The sequence below is a fragment of the Acanthochromis polyacanthus genome, chromosome 20 (genome assembly GCF_021347895.1).
Source record: "Acanthochromis polyacanthus isolate Apoly-LR-REF ecotype Palm Island chromosome 20, KAUST_Apoly_ChrSc, whole genome shotgun sequence".
In the NCBI taxonomy this organism is placed as follows: domain Eukaryota; kingdom Metazoa; phylum Chordata; class Actinopteri; family Pomacentridae; genus Acanthochromis; species Acanthochromis polyacanthus.
Genome location: NC_067132.1, coordinates 32,360,381 through 32,384,597, shown reverse-complemented (window position 1 = coordinate 32,384,597; position 24,217 = coordinate 32,360,381). Strand labels below are relative to the sequence as shown.

Sequence of the window (24,217 nt, the reverse complement as noted above, 5' to 3'; positions counted from 1 at the left end):
GAGCCCCTAACTAGACAATTCCCGCTCACGGAAATCGTGGGAGGGGCTCGGGATGGGTGCATGTCTCGAGCAGCGCAGGAGAGGCAAGACGATCTCACCTGGTCAAAATTTGGATTGAAGTTACTGTAAAGGCTGTGTGAAGCTGAGAGGTGAAACTGGCAAATTGTGCTGTGCTTTTATTTTGAGAGGAAGAGACAGGAAGACCAGACCTGGTCAAAATTTGGATTGGAGTTACTCTAAAGGCTGTGTGAAGCTGAGAGGTTTAACTGGTGTTTCCAGTCTGTCGCAGGCTTTTATTTTGAAATTGTGCTGTGCTTTTATTTTGAAAGGCAGAGACAAGAAGATCTCACCTGGTCAAAATTTGGATTGGAGTTACTCTAAAGGCTGTGTGAAGCTGAGAGGTTTAACTGGCATTTTTTGGTCTGTTGCAGGCTTTTATTTTGAAATTGTGCTGTGCTTTTATTTTGAAAGGAAGAGACAGGAAGATCTCACCTGGTCAACATTTGGATTGGAGTTACTGTAAAGGCTCTGTGAAGCTGAGAAGTTTAACTGGCGTTTCCAGTCCGTTGCAGGGTTTTATTTTGAAATTGTGCTGTGCTTTTATTTTGAAAGGCAGAGACAGGAAGATCTCACCTGGTCAAAATTTGGATTGGAGTTACTCTAAAGCAGGGGTGTCAAACTCAGTTCCTGGAGGTCCACTATCCTCTATGTTTTAGATGTTTCCCTCTTCCAACACACCTGATTCAAATAATCACCTCATCATCAAGCGCAGCAGAAGCCTGATAACGAGCCTGATCATTTGAATCAGGTGTGTTGGAACTGAGTTTGACACCCCTGCTCTAAAGGCTGTGTGAAGCTGAGAGGTTTAACTGATTTTCAGGCTGAAATGCAGTTCCTGTGGAGGTATTGGGTGTGAGGTGGGTGTGGCACTCCAATAAGTCTGTGTGTGTGCGTGCGAACATGCCTGCGCGTGTGTAAGGGCGGTTGCTATGGGCCCCCATAGCAACGGTGCCTGCCACAGACAGCAAAAAAGTGCTTCTCAGCAGCACCGCGCAACATCTCGTTCTGGGCTAACTGTGGGCTAACCGTGAATGCTAGCTGAAAACCGAAATGACCGTGAGCGAGAGGAAGGCTGTGGCTTTCCATAAATGTAATTATTTTCAAATATTGTGAGAAATGACCGAGTTACAGCGATTTAAAAAACACTGTCCCTCCATGAGGCAGATGATTCAGTTTACATTGGTTCTTATGGAGAGACCGGTGCGACTTTGGTGTAAACTGCTGCCTGCCATTTCACTTCAGAAAGAGCGAGATCTTCAAACTTGGATTCATTTGAATCTCAGGAAAATTGTTTACAATCTGACCAAATTTCATTGTCCTATCTCTTATGGTTTGGTCGTGAGGGCGATGCGATCGGGAAATTTTCAGGCGAATTTTTCACCTCTCCTCCACTCTACCAACTGACATGCCGCACTCTAACCAGAGCAGATTTTGAGAATTTTCACTTTTTTGAGGACTCACTGATGAAAAACTGTAAATCTCAGCCTCACATAAAATACATTCCTGCGAAGACAAGAAAAATCACTGCGTTTTGATGGTTAAATGAAGTTTCTAGGTGACCGTATGGCGAAGCAGTGGCGTTTGGAAAAAAGTTGATTTTTTGAGCCGATTTTTTTCACTCCCCATTCATTTCCTATGGGACTTTTGTCGCAGTTTTTTGCGAATAATTCTGCGAAAAAATGACGAATTTCTTAGAAAAGTCATAGCCCGGGATTCCCGATGAAGCCGCACGTTTTGATATATAATTTGTTTTGATTTTCTCAAAGCCCTAGGACGAGTTAGCGACCGAAAAATGGCGGAAACGTGAAGAAAATATAATAATAAACGCAACAGGAGAACAATAGTGGCTCGTGGCTTCGCCACGAGCCACTCTCCTCCCATTGCTTTGCAATGGAGAGGAGAGTGGCTCGTGTCGAAGCCCGAGCCCCTAACTAGACAATTCCGCACGCGGAAATCGTGGGAGGGGCTCGGGATGTGTGCATGTCCGGAGCTGGGCAGGAGAGGGTTTATTTTTTGGTCCGTCACAGGCTTTTATTTTGAAATTGTGCTGTGCTTTTATTTTCAAAGGCAGAGACATGAAGATCTCACATGGTCAAAATTTGGATTGGAGTACTATAAAGGCTGTGTGAAGCTGAGAGGTTTAACTGGCATTTCCCAGTGTGTCGCAGGCTTTTATTTTTGAAATTGTGCTCTGGCATTTATTTTGAAAGGCAAAGACAGGTAGATTTCACCCTGTCAAATTTGGATTGGAGTTACCCCAAACCAGGGGTGTCAAACTCAGTTCCTGGAGGTCCACTATCCTCTGTGTTTTAGATGTTTACCTCTTCCCAACACACCTGATTCAAATGATGAGCTTATCATGAAGCTCTGCAGAAGCATTATAACAAGCCTGATCATTTGAATCAGGTGATTTGGAACAGGGAAACATCTAAAACATAGAGGATTGGAGTTACTCTAAAGGCTGAGTGAAGCTGAGAGGTTTAACTGGCGTTTCCAGTCCGTCACAGGCTTTTATTTTGAAATTGTGCTGTGCTTTTATTTTGAAAGGCAGAGACAGGAAGATCTCACCTGTTCAACATTTGGATTGGAGTTACTGTAAAGGCTGTGTGAAGCTGAGAGGTTTAACTGGCAAATTGTGCTGTAAAGTAATTTGAAAGGCAGAGACCTGAAGATCTCACCTGGTCAAAATTTGGATTGGAGTTACTCTAAAGGCTGTGTGAAGCTGAGATGTTTAACTGGCATTTCCAGTCTGTCGCAGGCTTTTATTTAGCAATTGTGCTGTGCTCTTATTTTGAAAGGCAAAGACGGGAAGATCTCACCTGGTCAAAATTTGGATTGGAGTTACTATAAAGACTGTGTGAAGCTGAGAGGTTTAACTGGTGTTTTCAGGCCCATCGCAGGCTTTTATTTTGAAATTGTGCTGTACTTTTATTTTGAAAGGGAAAGACAGGAAGATCTCACCTGGTCCAAAATTTGGATTTGGAGTTACTCTAACGGCTGTGTGAAACTGAGAAGTTTACCTGGCAAATTGTGCTGTGCTTTTATTTGAAAGGCAAAGACAGGAAGATCTCACCTGGTCAACATTTTAATTGGAGTTACTGTGAAGGCTGTGTGAAGGTGAGAGGTTTAACTGGCGTTTCCAGTTCGTCACAGGCTTTTATTTTGAAATTGTGCTGTGCTTTTATTTTGAAAGGCAGAGACAGGAAGATCTCACCTGGTCAACATTGGGATTGGAGTTACTCTGAAGCAGGGGAGTCAAACTCAGTTCCTGGAGGTCCCACTATCCTCTGTGTTCCAGATGATTCCGTCTTACAACACACCTGATTCAAATAATCAGCTCATCATCAAGCTCAGCAGAAGCCTGATAACGAGCCTGATCATTTGAATCAGGTGTGTTGGAACATAGTTTGACACCCCTGCTCTAAAGGCTGTGTGAAGCTGAGAGGTAGATCTGATTTTACAGGCTGAAATGCAGCTCCTGTGGAGGTATTGGGTGTGAAGGTGGGTGTGGCCATCCAGTGAGTCTGTGTGTGTGCGTGAGACCATGCCTGCGCGTGTGTAAGGGCGGTTGCTATGGCCCCCATAGCAACGGTGCCTGCCACAGACAGCAGAAAAGTGCTTCTCAGCAGCAGAGCGCAACGTCCCGTTCTGGCGCTAATTGTGGTCTAACCGTTAATGCTAGCTGAAAACCGAAATGACCGTGAGCGAGAGGAAGGCTGTGGCTAACCATAAATGTAATTATTTCCAAATATTGTGAGAAATGACCGAGTTTACAGCGATTTAAAAACACTGTCCCTCCGTGAGGCAGATGATCAGTTTACATTGGTTCCTATGGAGAGAACGGTGCGACTTTTGGTCTAAACTGCTGCTGCCATTTCCCTTCAGAAAGAGCTAGGTCTTCAAACTTGGATTCATTTGAATCCCAGGAAAATTGTCTACAATCTGACCAAATTTCATTCCCCTAACATTTATCGTTTGGTCGTGAGGGCGATGCGATCGGGAAATTTTCAGGCGGATTTTTCACCTCTCCTCCACTCTACCAACTGACATGCGCACTCTAACCAGAGCAGATTTTGAGAATTTTCACTTTTTGAGGACTCACTGATCAAAAACTGTAAATCTCAGCCTGACATAAACTACATTCCTGCGGAGACAAGAAAATCACTGCGTTTTGATGGTTAAATGAAGTTTCTAGGTGAACGTTATGGCGAAGGAGTGGCGTTTTGAAAATAGTGGATTTTTTGAGTCGATTTTTTTCGCTCCCCATTCATTTTCTATGGGACTTTTTTGGCAGTTTTTTGCGAATAATTCTGCGAAAAAATGACGAATGTCTTAGAAAAGTCATAGCACACTATTCCCGATGAAGCCGCACGTTTGATATATAATTTGTTTTGGTTTTCTCAAAGCCCTAGGACTAGTTAGCGACCGAAAAACGGCGGAAACGTGAAGAAAAAAAGAGAATAAACGCAGCAGGAGAACAATAGTGGCTCGTGGCTTCGCCACGAGCCACTCTCCTCCCATTGCTTTGCAATGGAGAGGAGAGTGGCTCGTGTCGAAGCCCGAGCCCCTAACTAGACAATTCCCGCTCGCGGAAATCGTGGGAGGGGCTCGGGATGTGTGCATGTCCGGAGAGGCGTATTTCGGCGTTTTCCTGGTCAAAATTTGGATTGGAGTTACTCGCAAGGCTGTGTGAAGTTGAGAGGTTAAACTGGCGTTTTCTGGTTTATCGCAAGCTTTTATTTTGAAATTGTGCTGTGCCTTTTATTTTGAAAGGCAGAGATGGGAAGATCTCACCCGGTCAAAATTTGGATTGGAGTTACTGTAAAGCAGGAGTGTCAAATTCAGTTCCTGGAGGACCACTATCCTCTGTGTTCCAGATGTTTCCTTCTTACAACACACCTGATTCAAATGATTAGCTGTCATGAAGCTCAGCAGAAGCCTGATAATGAGCCTGATCATTTGAATCAGGTGTGTTGTAACTGAGTTTGACACCCCTGCTCTAAAGGCTGTGTTGTAAAGGCTGTGTGAAGCTGAGAGGTTTAACTGGCATTTTGGTCTGTTTGCAGGCTTTTATTTTGAAATTGTGCTGTGCTTTATTTTGAAAGGCAGAGACAGGAAGATCAGACCTGGTTAAAATTTGGATTGGAGAAAAGGCTGTGTGAAGCTGAGAGGTTGAACTGGCGTTTCCAGTCCGTCGCAGGCTTTTATTGAAATTGTGCTGTGCTTTTATTTTGAAAGGGAAAGACAGGAAGATCTCACTGGTCAACATTTGGATTGGAGTTACTCCAAAGCAGGGGTGTCAAACTCAGTTCCTGGAGGGCCACTATCCTCTGTGTTCTAGATGTTTCCTTCTTACAACAACCGCTGATTCAAATGATTAGCCATCATTAAGCTCAGCAGAAGCCTGATAACGAGCCTGATCATTGAATCAGGTGTGTTGGAACTGAGTTTGACACCCCTGCTCTGAAGGCTGTGTGAAGCTGAGAGGTTAACTGGTGTTTTCAGGACCATCGCAGGCTTTTATTTTGAAATTGTGCTGTGCTTTTATTTTGAAAGGCACAGACAGGAAGATCTCACCTGGTCAACATTTGGATTGGAGTTACTCGCAAGGCTGTGTGAAGCTGAGAGGTTTAACTGGCATTTCCAGTCTGTCGCAGGCTTTTATTCTGAAATTGTGCTGTGCTTTTATTTTGAAAGGCAGAGACAGGAAGATCTCACCTGGTCAAAATTTGGATTGGAGTTATTGTAAAGGCTGTGTGAAGCTGAGAGGTTTAACTGGAGTTTCAGGCCCATCGCAGGCTTTTTATTTTGAATTGTGCTGTGCTTTTATTTTGAAAGGCAGAGACAGGAAGATCTCACCTGGTCAAAATTTGGATTGGAGTTACTCTAAAGGCTGTGTGAAGCTGAGAGGTTTAACTGGCGTTTCCAGTCTGTTGCAGGCTTTTATTTTGAAATTGTGCTGTGCTTTATTTTGAAAGTCAAAGACAGGAAGATCTCACCTGGTCAACATTTGGATTGGAGTTACTTCTAAAGCAGGGTGTCAAACTCAGTTCCTGGAGGTCCACTATCCTCTGTGTTCTAGATGTTTCCTTCTTACAACACACCTGATTCAAATGATTAGCCATCATTAAGCTCCAGCAGAAGCCTGATAACGAGCCTGATATTGAATCAGGTAGTGCCTCCAGGAACCTGAGTTGACACTACCTGCTGTAAAAGGCTGTGTGAAGCTGAGAGGTTAACTGATTTTCAGGCGAAAATGCAGCTTCCTGTGGAGGTATTTGGGTGTGAAGGTGGGTGTGGCACTCCAATTGAGATGGGGTCACTCAAGGCTGTTGTGAAGCTGAGAGGTTTAACTGAGTTTCCAATACATTACATACATGGGCTATCCATACACTATGATATTTTTCCAAGATATGTGAGAAATGGACCGAGTTACAGCGATTTAAAAGCACTGTCACTCCATGAGGCAGATGATTCAGTTTCCATTGGTTCCTATGGAGAGAACGGTGCGACTTTGGTCTAAACTGCTGCCTGCCATTTCACTTCAGAAAAGAGCTGGGTCTTAAAGCTTGGATTCATTTGAATCCCAGAAAATTGTCCTACAATCTCACCAAATTTCATTCTCCAATCTCTTATCGTTTGGTCGTGAGGGCAATGCGATCGTGAAATTTTAGGCGGATTTTTCTCCTCTCCTCCACTCTACCAACAGACATGCCGCACTCTAACCAGAGCAGATTTGAGAATTTTCACTTTTTTGAGGACTCACTGATCAAAACTGTAAATCTCAGCCTGACATAGAATACATTCCTGCGAAGACAAGAAAATCACTGCGTTTTGATGGTTAAATGAAGTTTCTAGGTGAATGTATGGCGAAGCAGTGGCGTTTGGAACACAGTGGATTTTTCAAGCCGATTTTTTTCATTCCCCATTCATTTCCTATGAGACTTTTTTCGTAGTTTTTTGCGAATAATTCTGCGAAAAATGACGAATTTCTTAGAAAAGTCATAGCACACTATTCCCGAAGAAGCCGCACGTTTTGATATATAATTTGCTTTAGTTTTCTCAAAGCCCTAGGACGAGTTAGCGACCGAAAAACGGCGGAAACGTGAAGAAAAATGATATTGGGGTAGTAATGGAAATACTAGACAATTCCCGCTCGCGGAAATCGTGGGAGGGGCTCGGGATGGGTGCATGTCCGGAGCTGGGCAGGAGAGGGGTATTTTTTGGTCCGTCACAGGCTTTTATTTTGAAATGGTGCTGTGCTTTTATTTTGAAAGGCAGAGACAAGAAGATCTCACCTGGTCAACATATTAATTGGAGTTACTCTAAAGGCTGTGTGAAGCTGAGAGGTTTAACTGGCAAATTGTGCTGTAAAGTAATTTTGAAAGGCAGAGACAGGAAGATCTCACCTGCTCAAAATTTGGATTGGAGTTACTGTAAAAGCTGTGTGAAGCTGAGAGGTTTAACTGGCATTTCCAGTCTTTCACAGGCTTTTATTTTGAAATTGTGCTGTGCTTTTATTTTGAAAGGGAAAGACAGGAAGATCTCACCTGGTCAACATTTGGATTGGAGTTACTTTAAAGCAGGGGTGTCAAACTCTGTTCCTGGAGGTCCACTATCCTCTATGTTTTAGATGTTTCCCTCTTCCAACACACCTGTTTCAAATAATCAGCTCATCATCAAGCTCAGCAGAAGCCTGATAACGAGCCTGATCATTTGAATCAGGTGTGTTGGAACTGAGTTTGACACCCCTGCTCTAAAGGCTGTGTGAAGCTGAGAGGTTTAACTGATTTTCAGGCTGAAATGCAGCTCCTGTGGAGGTATTGGGTGTGAAGGTGGGTGTGGCACTCCAATGAGTCTGTGTGTGTGCGTGGGAGCATGCCTGCGCGTGTGTAAGGGCGGTTGCTATGGGCCCCATAGCAACGGTGCCTGCCACAGACAGCAGAAAAGTGCTTCTCAGCAGCAGCGCGCAACGTCTCATTCTGGCGCTATCTGTGGGCTAACCGTGAATGGTAGCTGAAAACTAAAATGACCGTGAGCGAGAGGAAGGCTGTGGCTTTCCATAAATGTAATTATTTTCCAAATATTGTGAGAAATGACCGAGTTACAGCGATTTAAAAAACACTGTCCCTCCATGAGGCAGATGATTCAGTTTACATTGGTTCTTATGGAGAGAACGGTGCAACTTTGGTCTAAACTGCTGCCTGCCATTTCACTTCAGAAAGAGCTAGATCTTCAAACTTGGATTCATTTGAATCCCAGGAAATTTGTCTACAATCTGACCAAATTTCATTCTCCTGTCTGTTATCGTTTGGTCGTGAGGGCGATGCGATCGGGAAATTTTTAGGCGGATTTCTCTCCTCTCCTCCACTCTACCAACTGACATGCCGCACTCTAACCAGAGCACATTTTGAGAATTTTCACTTTTTTGAGGACTCACTGATCAAAAACTGTAAATCTCAACCAGACATAAAATACATTCCTGCGGAGACAAGAAAAATCACTGCGTTTTGATGGTTAAATGAAGTTTCTAGGTGAACGTATGGCGAAGGAGTGGCGTTTGGAAAACAGTGGATTTTTCAAGCCGATTTTTTTCAGTTCCCATTCATTTCCTATGGGACTTTTTGCGCAGTTTTTTGCGAATAATTCTGCGAAAAAATGACGAATTTCTTAGAAAAGTCATAGCACGCTATTCCCGAAGAAGCCGCACATTTTGATATATAATTTGTTTTGGTTTTCTCAAAGCCCTAGGACTAGTTAGCGACCGAAAAACGGCGGAAACGTGAAGAAGTTTAATAAACGCCACAGGAGAACAATAGTGGCTCGTGTCGAAGCCCGAGCCCCTAACTAGACAATTCCCGCTGGTGCGGAAATCGTGGGAGGGGCTCGGGATGGGTGCATGTCCGGAGCGGCGTATTTATTCTAAACGCTGTGTGAAGCTGAGAGGTTTAACTGGCATTTTCCGGTCCGTCGCAGGCTTTTATTTTAAAATTGTGCTATGCTTTTATTTTCAAAGGCAGAGACATGAAGATCTCACATGCTCAAAATTTGGATTGGAGTTACTCTAAAGGCTGTGTGAAGCTGAGAGGTTTAACTGGCGTTTTCCGGTCTGTGGCAGGCTTTTATTTAGAAATTGTGCTGTGCTTTTATTTTGAAAGGCAGAGACAGGAGGATCTCACCTGGTCAAAATTTGGATTGAAGTCACTCCTCAGGATGTGTGAAGCTGAGAGGTTTACTGTGATGACCCTGGGTCATTTTGTGCAGTGTTCATGTTGAGAAACTTGGTCTCCTCTCCTCCTCCTGTGTGTGCGTGTGAGTGGGTGTGGCTGTCCAGCAGAGTCAGTAGCTGTGACTAGTTCCTGGTGCTGAGGCTGATTGGGCTGCTGGGAGGATTGCTGCCACCTGAGAGTCTGCCTGGAGGCTACAAAAACCAGCTGCTGCAACCTGCTCACTCTCTCCTGATCCGGCCACCCTCGATGAAGCAGCCTGTTGTCAGCTCTGTGTGTTCATGTGATAGTTGGAGACTGATCCTGTGGTAGGGGCAGGAAGCCCAAAGACCTGTTAGTGACTAAGTTTGTTAATTGTTTATTCGGGAAACCCCAGTTTATAGTTTGCTTTATAAAATTAGAATTTTTATGTTACTGGGAGTTTTAAGTTACCTTTGTTTGTTTTGTTTAAAGAATAAACCTTTTGTGCACCTTTTGAGAATTTTTCCAGGCTGGCTTCATTGGGGGTGGCTGAGTCCAGAGCATTATCATGTTGCGTTCATGTTTCCCCTAGACTAGGGACGTAACATACCTGATGTTTTCCGGTCTGTCGCACCACTGCCAGGTGAAATGTATGCAGAGTGGGGGAAAATCGTTTCTTCTGGCCATTGAGGGATGATCTTCATTGGTATCCCTTTGAGGATGTGATGTCCCTCATTCGTCCTCCAGAGAATGTTACGTCACGTCATATGGCCATTGCAAGAGAGGTGTGGGATGCTCTGGCCAGCCACGGAATTTAAACCTGGACATCAGCTTTCTATGACATTGATCAGTTGTTCATGACTACTTTTGACATCCTCATTCATTTTTATAGATGTCTGCCTACAGTACTACTGTTTTTCATGTTTGACTATTGAATATTTGATCAGGTCCAGTTGTGGTCTTAGTGACATGTTGATGTATCATTCCTACTCACTGATCCTTTATTGAAAATATGTTCATATCATACATTCCAGCTTGTTATAGTTACACCTATATGAAAGAGAAAGCCCCAAAACCTAATATTTGAAATATGCAAGAAATTGAATGATAGGCATTGCAGGTTAATACACAGCATAAGATGTTATGAAACAACATTCCTGTGGTCCTGAGTATTTGTCAAATTTATGTTATGATCTATAATAAGAAGTAATGGATCCATTCAACCCTGTTACTCTAATTTCAACCGTTACCAAATAATTTTTATCAAAATAATCTTAAATGATTTTCCCAAACTCATGAGGGTTTGACCTATTGTACTTTTAGTGGTTTGAATGATTTAATTTGAAATAGATTTGAGCAAATATTTGCAATTTAATTAAAAAAACAAGCAAATACTGAAAAGTTGGGCATGCCAGAGTTCAAAAGTTGTTTAAATTAATCGAGGTCAAGTCTTAACTGAAATTAAATGATTATCCAATGTGCATGTGGCCTTCTTTACTTAATGGTAAAGGATTTATTAAACATTTTTGAAAAAAATATACTTTTTCAGGTTCCTGAGTATTCATAACAGGATTGTACTATGCATGGCGCACATCAAATAAAACATTTCATAAAAAGTGTAACTTTAATGCCTGAGCTGGCCGAATCACATTATTTGATGGCTTGCTATCTGGTTTTCTTAAATATATGACAGAAAAATATGAGATTTTTCAAAGGTTAGGATGCCTAAATTGTCCTCCAATTCTGGAATGACCCATATACATAGAGAGAAGGACCAATGTAACAATGCAATACAAAATACTGTACATGTAGTACTATTATAGCAACCAAAGAAGACACTTCAGACTTGAAATATTTTCATATACTATACATTTTTTATTTACAACATTCAGCCTTTTCTTTCAGCCTTCTGGAGGTCTTCTGTGTTGTCTGTGGGTGTTAAAAGATCAAAATTAACTGGGAAAATTGAAATGTGAAACAAGTGCAAATCTGTACTGCGGTTTTTACCTGAGGCATGTCCCGTCGTAGCAGGTCGTGGAAGCAGATGTGGAGCTACAGCCGTTACCGGACCTATACAGGCCGTCGGCCGACACTGCACACTACACACCCCGCTCCCTGGACCACAGGAAGCCAAGTCCAAATTCTAAAAGGTGAACAATTAAGAGTGGCAAATTAATATCAATTAGTTTGACATTTTTCAACAATTAAGTAAATTGATGTGCACGATTAGAACGAATATCTATTGAACACTTGTTCCTACCTGAGACATGCCTATGGGGAGGCTGTAGAAGACTTCCAAAAGGACTGGGCGTCCGAGAGGAGGGGACTTGTGGGAGGACGTCTGATCTCACCACTGCACCTCCTGGACCCCCTCAGGCCTGGAACTCAAAGAACAAATCAGAGCAAGAACAAAACACAGCAGAACAATGTGCCACATGAAAAACGTGTGACACAACTGTAAAATCGGACAGCACAACACGCTGATGTGTCACAAAGTGAGTGTGTGACACAAAATCAGTGTTGGCTGGTGAGGCTTTAGCCAGTCAAAATGCAATAGACCGGGCTGTGATAGCTATAATACGTTTGGAGAACACCTGACTGAACACATTTCTCAGGTTGGGAAATGTAAATGTGATCAATCACAGTGTTCTTGTCTGTGGTAGACTCTGTGATCAATTGGTTGTAGCCTCTGGACAGAAGTGCATCTCTTATGCTTTTTTTGCCTCTCGAAAGGAGGTCTTCGTTGAAGTCACCACAAACAACAATAGGGTGGTGATCCAACAGTTCCAATGTGTCCAAGAGAGCGTTGAGGTTTGGCAGAAACTTTTGCAAACCAAAATCTGGAGGTCTATACACAGTTGCTATTAGCACTTTGACTGGGACCTCAACCTTCACGACCAGACATTCGAGATCTGTGACACGTCCCATGCAGCTCGGCGCCTCCGCCATCAGAGCGCTCCTGCAGTACACGGCAACTCCACCCCCGGCCTTTGACGCCATGTCCCTGCACGTGGTGTAACACGCCTGTCTGCTGCGGTGAAACACAGTGTATCCCTCCAGATCAAAGGACGAGGATACAGAGGACCCTGACAGATGTGTCTCGGTGAGACAAAGCACATCTGCCAACCTGAGTTCGTGATGCAACTTCAGGTCCACCATGTGAGATGGAAGCCCTTGGGTGTTATGATGGACGATTGTCACCTCTGCGTCTGGTCGCTCCGTCCGGTTGAAGCGGTGCAACAGCGGAGTAACACTCTGGAAACTCGCGCTGCGCATGTCTTCCAAAGCTGTCGTAATGGCAGGGTCAGCATAGATTTTTGTCTCATCAAAATCGGTGATGGTGAGACCCTGAAGCGAAGTGGTGCGACTAAGCGCCACATACGCCATGCCTGGCTGAAACATGCGTTTCAGGCTCACGACAGCCGACGTCACCGTCATTCCCTGAACTTTGTGGGCTGTACACGCAAAGGCCAGCTTGACGGGGAACTGACGTCTCACGACTCCGCCCTTGCGACCGATGCTCTCCTCGGATCTCTCGACGTACACCAAGTCGTCCGAGGGGCCCAGAAGCTTTTTGCGGAGAGTCTGTCCTGCTGTGGTATTATCCAGTCTAAGTCCAAGAAAGCTCACGACTTTAGGGTCACGTCTGTCAGGCAGAATGGTGGAGATGGTCCCAAAGGTTCCATTGACAAGGCCATCCTCCACGTTGAGATTCCTGATCAGCATAACTCTTGCTCCTTCAGCTGCCATTATGCTGTCAGGCAAATCTCTCTTGGTGCCTTTGATGTTGGGCACAGGCACCTTCCTGCCGGTAGCGACATCCTTCCTGTAGTCCTCGGCCGCTATTTTGACGTCCCCTTTAAGCAGGGAGGCCACGGTGGCTGCGTTGTGACCATCTACCTGCTTGTTGGTGGCAAAGACGTGCAGCGTTCCTGGCGGGCAATCTTTGCCGTCAGAGACGGCTCTCATGAGCAAGCCTCTGTCCGCAGCGCACAGAGGATCTTGCTTGCGCTTGACACGCAGTCGATTGAGGAGTTCGGCGAACGCTCGGTCATCCTTCTGGCGCATGATCTCAGTGAGGTTGACCATGGTGAAGCGCTCTCTCCAGAGATCGAACTCTGTCTCCTCGTAGACACAGAGCGGCTTGGCCCTGCCCAGCGGCGGCAGCTGGTAAAAGTCGCCGACTGCAAGAACGGAAATGCCGCCAAAAGGTCTTCGGTTTCCTTTGAGCTGCTGGAATCGCCAGTTGACGTAGGCAAACAGCTTCTTGGAAACCATGGAAATCTCATCGATGATGAGAATTTCCACCGAAGACAAAGTTGCTCTAAGTTCATCAAGTGCATTGCCCAGGCCCTGGTACGGCGGTTCCAGGGACCTGGGAAGCTTAAGGACAGAGTGCAACGTTTTGCCCGCGATGTTAAAGGCTGCCGTGCCCGTGAAGGCAGTCAGAAGGACAGTGGGCTGGGACATGTCAGCTGCGTCCCGGAATCTCGGGAGCTGCCGCAGAATCCTCGTTGCTTCCTCATGAATGCACTTGATGACGTGGGACTTACCGCAACCAGCTCCACCAGAGACAAAGTAGTGGAACGGTTCTGGATCTTGGCCCCACACACGCCGAAGGCACCACTGGCGCACAGCGTAGAAGACGCACGCCTGGGTCTCGTTCAGACTCTGAAACATCTTGCGGACAAAGTCTGGACTTAACCGAGGCGCCTCGATTCGGGGAAGGGGTTCACCGACATTCAGGTCTTCAAAGTCGGGCACGGCGTCTTCGTCCTGCTCCTCTGGGATCTTTTCACGGAGCTCAAGACACTCCTGCCGTTCCGCCTCAACCTCGGGTGCGAACGTGTTCCAAGCGTTGAGGACCGGACCGAACTGGACGTTCTGGAGTGCCTTATCCATGCCTGCGCCTCGTCCCTCGAATCGCTTCCTGTTGTGCTCAACGATGTCCTTGACGTCGTGTCGGGATTTGTAGAACTCTTCGTACGAGGTGCGACCCCCGTCGTTGAGTTCGTCGTCAGATCGGTGGGGGAGGTACAGCTTTAGCAGTCGTCTGAAATGTTTTTCTGGCGCCTTGGTCTCAGAGAAGCGCGCATATCGAATGACTGCTGGTTTTCCGGCTGTCCTCTTGGCAATATGTCCTTTGTCACACAAAAGGGCAATGGCACTGGGGCCCTGTGCTTGTTCGCCGTAGACTACCCGATAGTCTGATGCAAATTCGGCCAGGCACATGCCCTGAAACTCAGGAGTCTTTGGTCTGAACAGGTACTTCTCAGGTACCCCCAACATCCAGACCTCTTCAGACTCAGGTGCCATGTCCTTCAGGCGACTCATAGGAAGACTCATCTTCATGGCTTCCTCGTCCGTCGAGAGGAAAATCACAGACCGCGAGCACTTTTTCAGGGGCAAGCTGCACGTGCGAGCCACTGCCTCCTGGGCGCTGACCTCTCGGTGCTTCGCATAGGCCTGCATGATCTTTCTCATTTCCTCACGTTGGTTGAAAGCAGACTCTCTGCTGGTCTTCACGACCGAGTTCAGGATCTCGGTCATCTCATGCTCCGGCTTGGTGATGTACGACATCATGTACATGGCACAGCAGTACTCGTCCAGGACGTACTGGATGTCCATGTTTGCGTTCCAAGCGCGGAGAAGGTCTGGGTTATAGGCGTTAACCCAACATTCGTTCGGCTGCCGCTTCAGCATGACCACGCTCCCGCTTGTCAGATTTTCGGCGCACTTCATATAGGCGTCGTGTTCCAAGTCGCATCGACGGAGGAGATCTGACAAGCTCTCAAAGGAGGCCTTCGGATCCATGAGGAGCTCTCTCAGGTGCCGAAGCTTTTCCTTTGCTTCCCTTTGCTGCCGACGGATCTGCTCCCTCCGTTCCTTCATCACCTCTTCCTGGTCTTGACCATCTTCCATTTCCACATCGGCAGCAAAGGGCTCCGTGATCCAGGTGATATCAAACGGCAGCTTGGGGAAGCCATAACGACACACCACGTTTCCCTTTCGGCAAGAGCCGGTGTGGCTCCTGCTGTGTACCTGAACCTCCGAGACGATTTTGTGGAGCTCCGGGTCCTTCTCGGGGTCAGGCATCTGGCAGGAAATGTGGCGGTCAATGAACCTGCATACGGTGTGGTCCAAGTCCTCGCCGTACACAGGGGCGTCTTTGACCCACACTAGCATGTGAATGTGTGGGCTTCCGCGGGCCTGAAATTCCACGCGGTAAAAATAATCCTCCACCTCGCCGATGGGCCGCGCTGGTGAGAGGATCAACTTTGCCATAAGGGCATCCACACGTTTTTCAAACATGCGCATAACGGTGACAGGGTTACTGCGCAAAATGTCACACTTGGCTTTCCAGTCCAGTTCGGAAAAGTCACCAAGCGTTTGTCCTTGCTGAGATTTGATGACCCCAATTATTTCAGGCCATCTCATCTCAGCTGCCGAAAAAGTCAAAAAGAACGTCGGTTTGCCGAGTTGCCTGAGCATAGCATGCAAATCTCTCAGGCTTTTATTCCAATATGCGGGTGTGCCTCTCAGAGGCTGCATAAATCGCATGGCCTCTTTGGCCTGAATTAATCTCTCCACCTCCTCTTTGTCCTGGAGCATGGAGTTTTTGATGGCACGCCCGTCTTTTGTGCGCATCTTTCCTTTGCGCATTTGAATCGACATACTTCCTCTCGCGAGGTTCGTCTCCGTTACAAACTGCGCAAAGAAAAGGTAAGTCTGGTCCTCGGCAAACCGCGTGTCTGCCCCGAAAAGCCTGGCGTTAAAGTATCTGCTGGGTGAAAGCTTGATGGGACGGTCTTCATCCAGCGTGTTCTCTCCTGTGGGAAACTGCACAGGGAACGCCATGGCTTCCAGTTTGGGGATTGCAAAAAATCCCACAGGTTTGTTGCCTTGGGCGGGGGCAACGCTGAAAATGCCATCTCCATAGGAAAGGATTTCCTGCGCAATGTCTGGTGGCTGCATGCAGGTGTCCAGAGCAAGCCCAGGTCTTAGCTCCTCCTGCTGTTCAGTGGGTATGTCTGCAGCTAAATTGGTCTGGTAGCTGTCAGACACTTGTAGCAGCTCTTGGTCCAAGATGTCTTCTCCCCACTGGGCAGCATCCATGCCGTCGTGCTGAGAGTCTATGTCATCAGCAGACTCCTCCAAGAGGGTTTCTCTCGTGACATCATTGGACAGGTTTTCCAGCTCAGTGCTTGGTGATGGCATGTCAGTATTGCATCTTTGGTCGTCTTCTGGCCGACTCGTTCCTGCGGCTGACACAAAATCGGCCAAGACTGGCTCAGTGTAGCCATCAGCCGCCTCCAGCAGCTCCTCGTCGAGCATGCCGTCTTCTCCCCACTGCGCATCATCCGTGCACTCGTTGTCTGAGTCGTGGAGGAGATTTTGGAACGTGGCCTCTTCGTCAATGGTCACATCGGAATACTCAGAGTGCTGCTCTCTGAGTTTTTCCAGGGCTACCAGCACATTCTTCATGTTGACAGTGTAAAAGTGCTGGTAACCTTTGAATCGAATGTGACGCTTTAATTTCACCTGCAGTAGCTGTGCTTCTGGGAGGGGACGTGGAAGACTGTTGACAACGCTTTCCACTTCCGATGGAACGCACACAACAGCTCCGTGGACTGCTCGCTGCTGTCCTTTCGGTAAGGCGATGATCTTAGCAAACGGAAGGATTTTAGCGATGAGCTGTCTCTCCAGCACGTTGAGTTGGGCCAATTCCGGGGGAATGGGTGCCAACTCTAAATTGTTCGCTACTGCATGTGTTGGCATCCTCCCACGGCTGAGGTGGCTGTCACAGTTGTGGCAGATCCACTCCTGCAGTCTCTCTGGTGGCATTGAGCAAGGGGAGGAGCACTCAGCGTCACAGACATGCACATACGTTCCAGTCAAGCAAGCCTGTGCCATGTTGACGTTGGTGGAGTATTTAACTCTCTTGCATGACTTGACTTGATTTGGAAACATAGTCCTGTGGCAGACGGTGCAGACGTATGTTGGTCCGTGGCTGATTGTCTCACGGAATGCTGCTATTGCCGCTGCCATCGCTGAAGTGAGCACTGGCTGGCGAGAGGTTCCGAGCTGTTGGTATTTCCGCCTGATGCTCAGTGCTCTCCGCAACTTCTGACGCATGTCAGGATTGGCAGCCAACCTGCGTCTTCTGAGCAGGCTACAGCGTTGAATATGATGTAGCCTGAACTCTGAATCCTTCCTGTACCTGAGGACAACATACTTTTTCTGCCTGTTCCGAAAGGCTGGATCCGTGCTGTACCTCTTGACAAGATAATTTTTCTGCCTGTTCTGAAAGGCAGGATCCGTGTTGTACTTCTTGACAACATAATTTTTTTGCCTGTTCCGAAAGGCCGGATCCATGCTGTACCTCTTGACAAGATATTTTATCTGCCTGTTCAGAATGTCTGGATCCGTGTTGTACCTCTTGACAGCATAATTTTTTTGCCTGCTCCGAAAAGCAGAATCTGTCATGTACTTGGTTTTTATTCGGTCTCGCATTTTTATATTGAACTTGGCATAGTATTTTTTAGAAGACAACCGCCGTTGTTCACGGTTCTTTTGCACACACTTAATCTGTGCCTGAATTTTCTTCCTGCGAAATTCAGCACAGCTGGCATACCTGATTCTCTCACAAGTTTTTTTCCCAATTTTTTCTTGGACTTGTTCCTTTTTGTCACATGCTCTCCTCTTGGCTTTTCGTCTCCGATCTTTGTTGAATTTAGAGAGCCTTGTTTCTTGTGGGACAGCTGAGGAACTTGTAACGTCCTCAATTTTGACAGCTGTCCCACTGTCTGCCTGCAATGTGAGGAGAGCAGGTTCAGACACTTCATGTTGAACCTCGGATTCCGGGGATTGTTGAGGATGTGAGGCACTGGGGCTGTCAGTCTGAAAAGAAACCGGGACAAACTCGTAACTTGTGGAGTCTCCACGGTCTCTAAAGAGGGTGTGCAGGTGGTTAGCCAGGTCACTGAGTTCCGCAAAAGTCATGACGATCGCCTTCCCGGAATGAGAGGGTAATCCTCTAGAGTCTCTGGAGTGGGAATCAAACACTCCATACCTCCCGGACTGATCACGGAAAACAGCAATAACCTCGGGTGAAATGATGATTAAAGCCTGATTAACCTCTGCTGAAAGACACTCCAGCTGGGTGGCAAGCGGAAGCCACCACTGCCGTCTTCCAGGGCTCGAGACTTGAGTTTTTAAAAAGCCACACCTGATCTCAGACATGTTGACATTATACAAATGTCTGTCTGTGAGGACTTGTTTTGGCATCTCCTCGACTGCCAGGTGATTGCTCTGGAAGGTCTTGTCGCGAATCAACTGTTGTTTGACTCCGACATACAGCGCGTCTCCCTGAGCCAGGACTCTATCGAGTGTAGTCCTGGTGAACTGACAGCCCTCAGTGTGGTATGCCAGAAATGTCAGTGCATTACAGCTACACTGATGGTTGCGGGAAAATACCTTGTACCTCTTATCATTCTGAGAATGACTGGCCCGGACTGACTCCACACGGTGACTCTCGCTCCTGGTTTTATCCTGAAATTATGACAAATTGTGATCAGTAATTATTATATTTTCATTAATTATTCAGACAGCTTAATTTTTTTCCAGTTCAGCATTAGTACTAGCTTCTTCAGTTAAAGGATCATATGATTGAATGTTTCAGTAACAACTTTCATTGTTCCAACATTATGAACATCCTCTCACCAATTTATGGAAATCTTGTATTATTTTAGCGTATTATTGCTCACTATTACCTATTTTAATATACATATTTGTATGTTCATTGCAATCATGCATAAGATGTATATGTGTATATGAAATATATATATATACACACACACACACACACACACACACATATATAGTGTGTGTGTGTGTGTATACATAGATATGTATGTATCTGTGTGTTTTGTTGTATTATTGTATTATTTGTAGAATTTCCCTCCGGGATTTTTTCCAGGGCATTGTAACATATTTTCTTTTTTTCTTGAAATTGCATTTGAACAGATCACAATGACTTACATTTTTTCTGAGACCATGAACACATAATAACCCTATGTCACCTAATTTACTAGTTAGCTCCTATTCTGTAGACATCAACACAGATTTCAACATGGCATTACTATTTTAACGTAATGGGACTTGCTTCAATGTTTGTGAGGAGGCTTAAGGAGGGTGCTTTGAGCAGACAACTTATGACTGCAGCATCAGAGTTGTTTCATCTAACAGACAGTTGATGGTCGTGGGATCAACATTACTGTACAGACTGAAGGCTACTGAAGACTACCTGGACCACATACTTTTCCTGTTTGTGTGAAATGCAATTACATAGCAAAGTCAGTATTCCGCTGACTTTTTTCCACCATGCCAATGGCAAGTGATGTAAATATTTTATTCACCTTTTCTACATGAATTTTGCCAGTGGCTAGTGCTAATGTAAAACCCTGATTAGAAGCAAGAGTTACTTTGTCAAAGCAATGGCACACAACACAGCATTACAAGTAGCTTATTGTATTGTGACCAGCGTAATAACAGTTCTCTCAATTGCCAAAAAATATTTTTAACTGTAGTAAACAAAAAAAACCAAACAATCATGACTTTACAAAAAAAAATACTTGTGTATTGTCTAACATGTCTATCATAGAGGAATAAACTTACATTGTCTGTTGGTGCATCAGCTGAGGTGGATGCAGCCGTCATGAACCAGGGCCACTTGGTTTGTGATGGAGTCAGTGTTCGGGTCATCTGATAAATGACAATAACAGTGACACTTAAAAAATAAAGCAACACGATAGCTAGATAGTTGGCTAACGACTAAATAGCATCAGTTGTCTAAAAGCTAGCTATCTAGCTATCCAAAAGCTATGTATCTAGCTAACAGCTAGCTAGCCTTTGAATAAGCTAGATTACTAGCTGCCAGCTAGTTAGCCAGTAGTTTCAGTTGTCCCAAAGCTAGCTACCCAAAAGATAGCAAGCTAACAAATAAGCTAGATTGGTCGCTGATAGCTAGCTACTAGCTTCAATTTTCCTAATTGTAGCGATTCATTGGAATTGTGATTATACAGTAAATGTGCCAGAAAAAAACAGGAACAACAAAAATGGCCACAAATGGAGATTTCTGCTTTGTAATGTTCTTTTAATTGATTATAGAGAGGTAAATATACCTTCTCAGGAGAAGGAGGCTTGCAGCCCGCATCATCAGCTGTCCAGGCCTGTCCATTCGGTGAGGGGGTCATTATCTTGGCCATCTAAACACAGAACAACAAAACTTCAGTGAAATGACAATGATTTTCAGTCAGATGATACATATTGATGAGAAGAGGACTACTCCTTACCTTTGCAATGGGAGAACAAACAGGGGTTTCTGTCTTGCTCCAACTGCAGGACAATCTGGCCGGGGGTGAGTCAAACAGCTGATGACAGATGAGAAAAACATAGCAAGTGTCAGTGTGGACAATGTGGATGCCTGTGGAATGGAGTCAGCAGCAACCAAATGAGATACCAATTAAATGGAGTTGAACAGCTATCCAACAATTTACAACTACATTTCTGTGTAGCTGATTCAAGTCTGTTATTATTTGTGGCTGTTGTTATGAACTAGTTTTACTTAACTGCAGATGACACTAAAAAAAAAAAAAAAAAAAAAAAACATCTGCAGAATGAACTGTCAGGAATTTCACGTTTGAGCATTCATACAATCCTTCTGCGGGAGATAAAATTTTAATCAATCAACTTACCTTCTTTGGCTTAGGAGAAGCCTTGAAATCCGCCAGGCAAGACTGATGGGAGGGAGACACTTTTTCCATGGCATTGAAATCCGCCAGGCAAGACATATTGGAGGGAGACACTTTCTCCATGGCACTTAGGGCTGTGCTGCTGAACCAGACGGGGTTCAGCGGAAGAAAGCTCTCCTCCACCTGTAAAACACAAAGCAGACACGACTAATTACAGTTTGTCCTGTCAAAAAACAACCAATAGCATCCGAAAGAAATATCTGAAGAATCACAAACCTGCTGTTGAGCCATCCTGGGCTTTGGTGAACCTCTGGACCGGGGAGGTTCCCGAGGATGGCTCGTCTGCAATCACAGAAAGCGTCACAGTAAATTATAACTAATGTTTTTTACCACAGTACACATATTATTACCATTATTATCACAATACATGATGTCACAGTTGTCTAAAAAGAAGTCTAAAAAACAAAAAGCAATTTATCAATTACCTTGCCGCCCTGACCAATATTCCTCCGTTCACGGGGTTTCGGGCTGGGTGGAGCAGGGGATCTCTCTCTCACTGTAGCTTTCCGAACTGGAGGCTGAGGAGAGATCCGGGGCGAAGGAGGTGGTGTCACCAGTTGCTCGCTGGCAGCGGACCAGAACAACTGGACGAGGATCCCCATCCCCTCACGATCACTCAGATGGACCTGCATAAATAAGAAATAAAAAAAACCCCACACACATAAACAGTTTTAATGTCAGTGAACATCTGCCGTGAACCAAACTTGTCCAATCAACAACTTTTTTCACAACATACTACACTTACACCATCCTTGCTCCACAGCACCAAATCACTCAGGGGGAAGTGCTCTGCAGTGTTGAAGAACTTTACACCTTGAAAAACAATTGAGAAAAAAAAAGTCATCATTGTACCAAAATGTCCACTGATACTTGAGAATTGTTAAAATGTAGGTCACGTCTTTCTAGTTTGTTCATTCAGTGAATGGAATGGATGAAAACAATGTTTTTCCTCTTACCCATACGAGCAGCCACACGTCTGTATTCCTGCCGAAGCAGGTCCTGGTGTTGGACGTCAACGACCAGGCGGGGAGGAAAGTCGACCACAAAAACCTTAGACCAGCGATTGCCACAAGTGGTGAGGAGATTGGCAAAATCCACACCGGCCTTCTCCACAGTGGTGCTGGTCAGGTTGTTGCCGGGGGCCATGACGCAGACGGCATCAGGTGCACGAGGAACTGCAGCATGCAGAACCTCAGTGCGAATTTCAGAAGCAGATGCCCCCGGGATCGACAGGAAGCCAAAGCTCAGCCGAGACTCTGGCATCCGAATAAAGCCATCTACAAGAGCACGTAGATGGGAGTCCCCGACAAGAAGAATGAACTGCAAAAGACCACAGTTTTAGTATAAAAGTCAAAAGAACTTTTTAAGAAAACGAACAGCAACAATTAATAATTATACCTTCTTTCCAGGGCGCTCAGGAGGAATGACCAACTTCTGGTCGCGCCCAGTAAAGGGTGAAGTTGGCCATTTTAAAACCTTGTGGCGGTAACCGGTGCCACGGCCTGTTCACAAGAAGACAGAGCAAAAGAGGATTTAAAATGGATTTCAAACAAAGAGCTCATACAACAATCACCATTTTCTATTATTGTATGAGAACAGCAGAATCTGTGTTCAACGGGTAATTGTTGGTGGTACACTAAATATGATTTGTGAAGATATTTCATGATAAAAACAGCTGAGTACTTACGTGCAATAAGGTTTGCACGCGCCTGCCGCTCTTCCCAGAACCGTCCGGCTGGCAGGGTGGAACCAACCTTCTGTGAGCAAATAATACACTTATTTAAGTCAACATCATGCGGATGCCATGAATGTGTCCAACTTCGCACATTCTGTATTGCACAAGTGAGCATGTCAGTTCGGGTGTAAACATACCTTGTACTGGGGAGAGCGGGAGCAGTGGGGTGCGTCGACGGGAGGGGTGGGCATCTCTGACGCGTCCGGCTTCCTCCAGCGCTGCTTCTGGGCCTGGGAGCGTCTCCCCTTCCGAGGCATCCTGGAAGACAGCACAAGAGCACAAGAGAGACAGACAAACACAGGGAGAGAGAGAGACAGAGAAAGAGAACAAGGCACACAAAACAGATGGATGGATGGATGGATGGATGGATGGATGGATGGATGGATGGATGGATGGATGGATGGATGGATGGATGGATGGATGGATGGAAGGATACGAGGTGACGCAGTGGTGGTTGACCAAAGGCTGTCCAAGGGCAATCCAGAGGCTCTCCAAAAGGCTGTCCAAAGGCTGGTGAAAAAAAAAAACAGTTATCTAAAAGCACTGCTATGAAACAGTAAGCACCAATATGAGCAGCAAAACATGCATGTACAAGACGCAGCTAATGTCCTCATTATGTATTTTTTCATCAGAGGGAAAAATCTACTTGCACTGCTGACTCAAACTGAAACAACTAATTCAAAATACAAAAGGGCTAAAGACCAGACAATGGCTACTAAATTAAAGCACGACTGCATGTTTTCTCAGAAAGAAGAAGAATCTCAACATGTCTGCAGCAAAAGTAGCTGAACTGGTCTTTAACACAGCACAGAGAATTAATATGACACTGTAATTAATGGTATGTTAACATTTCCTCATGCAACATGTCTTAAATAAACGATATTATACTCATCATGATGTCCTAATTGACTGATAGAACTGATTGTAAGATAATGGAACAAAGCACTAACACCTTAATTAATTTTAACATCAAAATTGCTGGAAAATGTAGTCAATGTTACATTTAACCACACTACTTTTTAAGCAAACACTACAAGGTACAAGAGATATTTCATCTGTCAGAGTACTATTTTACAGAGACAAATGTTCACCACAGTATAAACTAAGGCTTCAACATAGTGAAGAAATGATAAATCCTTTGTGTATTTTCTGTGTTTAAAAAAGCTGAAAAGGCAGAAATAATCCCACATCAGCAGATGCATGTACTGCTGCTGCTGCTACTATAACTCCCTGTATACAATTATTCAGCTGGAGTGGCAGTACTTTTCAACAGATTTAATGGTGATATTCTGGAAACCAAAGCTTCAAACAAAGGCCGCTGGATCATTTCAGTTTTGAAGGTGGATGATTTGATGTCTATCATTTGTAATGTTTATGGATCAAACAGAGCATCGCAAGCAAAGGACATGTTTACTGAACTC

The 24,217-nt window shown here is 45.2% G+C and overlaps 1 protein-coding gene across 3 annotated transcripts; it reads right to left on the bottom strand.

The window, feature by feature from the left end:
* Positions 1-11,100: 11,100 nt before the first annotated feature.
* On the bottom strand, positions 11,101-23,935 carry LOC127531327 (uncharacterized). 3 transcript variants are annotated; one of them, XM_051940388.1, is made up of 15 exons: positions 22,934-23,469; positions 22,749-22,818; positions 22,460-22,563; positions 22,018-22,381; positions 21,807-21,874; positions 21,487-21,687; positions 21,278-21,343; positions 21,005-21,184; positions 20,603-20,680; positions 20,432-20,515; positions 19,926-20,012; positions 18,733-18,800; positions 11,509-11,626; positions 11,256-11,391; positions 11,101-11,177 (listed from the first exon to the last, which is right to left on the bottom strand). In XM_051940388.1, exons 1-13 carry the CDS (start codon positions 23,051-23,053, stop codon positions 11,596-11,598), a joined length of 1,521 nt encoding a protein of 506 aa, XP_051796348.1. In that variant the 5' UTR covers positions 23,054-23,469; the 3' UTR covers positions 11,101-11,177; positions 11,256-11,391; positions 11,509-11,595. The 3 variants fall into 3 exon arrangements, with proteins under 3 accessions (XP_051796348.1, XP_051796347.1, XP_051796349.1); XM_051940389.1 differs by lacking the exons at positions 11,101-11,177; positions 11,256-11,391 and having other exon boundaries at positions 11,539-11,626; positions 18,726-18,800; positions 22,934-23,935; XM_051940387.1 differs by lacking the exons at positions 18,733-18,800; positions 19,926-20,012; positions 20,432-20,515; ... (7 more) ...; positions 22,749-22,818; positions 22,934-23,469 and having other exon boundaries at positions 11,509-17,661.
* Positions 23,936-24,217: the final 282 nt, after the last annotated feature.

Coding starts and splice junctions, on each gene's coding strand:
- LOC127531327 (XM_051940387.1), bottom strand. CDS start 17,624: ATGGATCCGGCCTTTCGGAACAGGCAAAAAAATTATGTTGTCAAGAAG.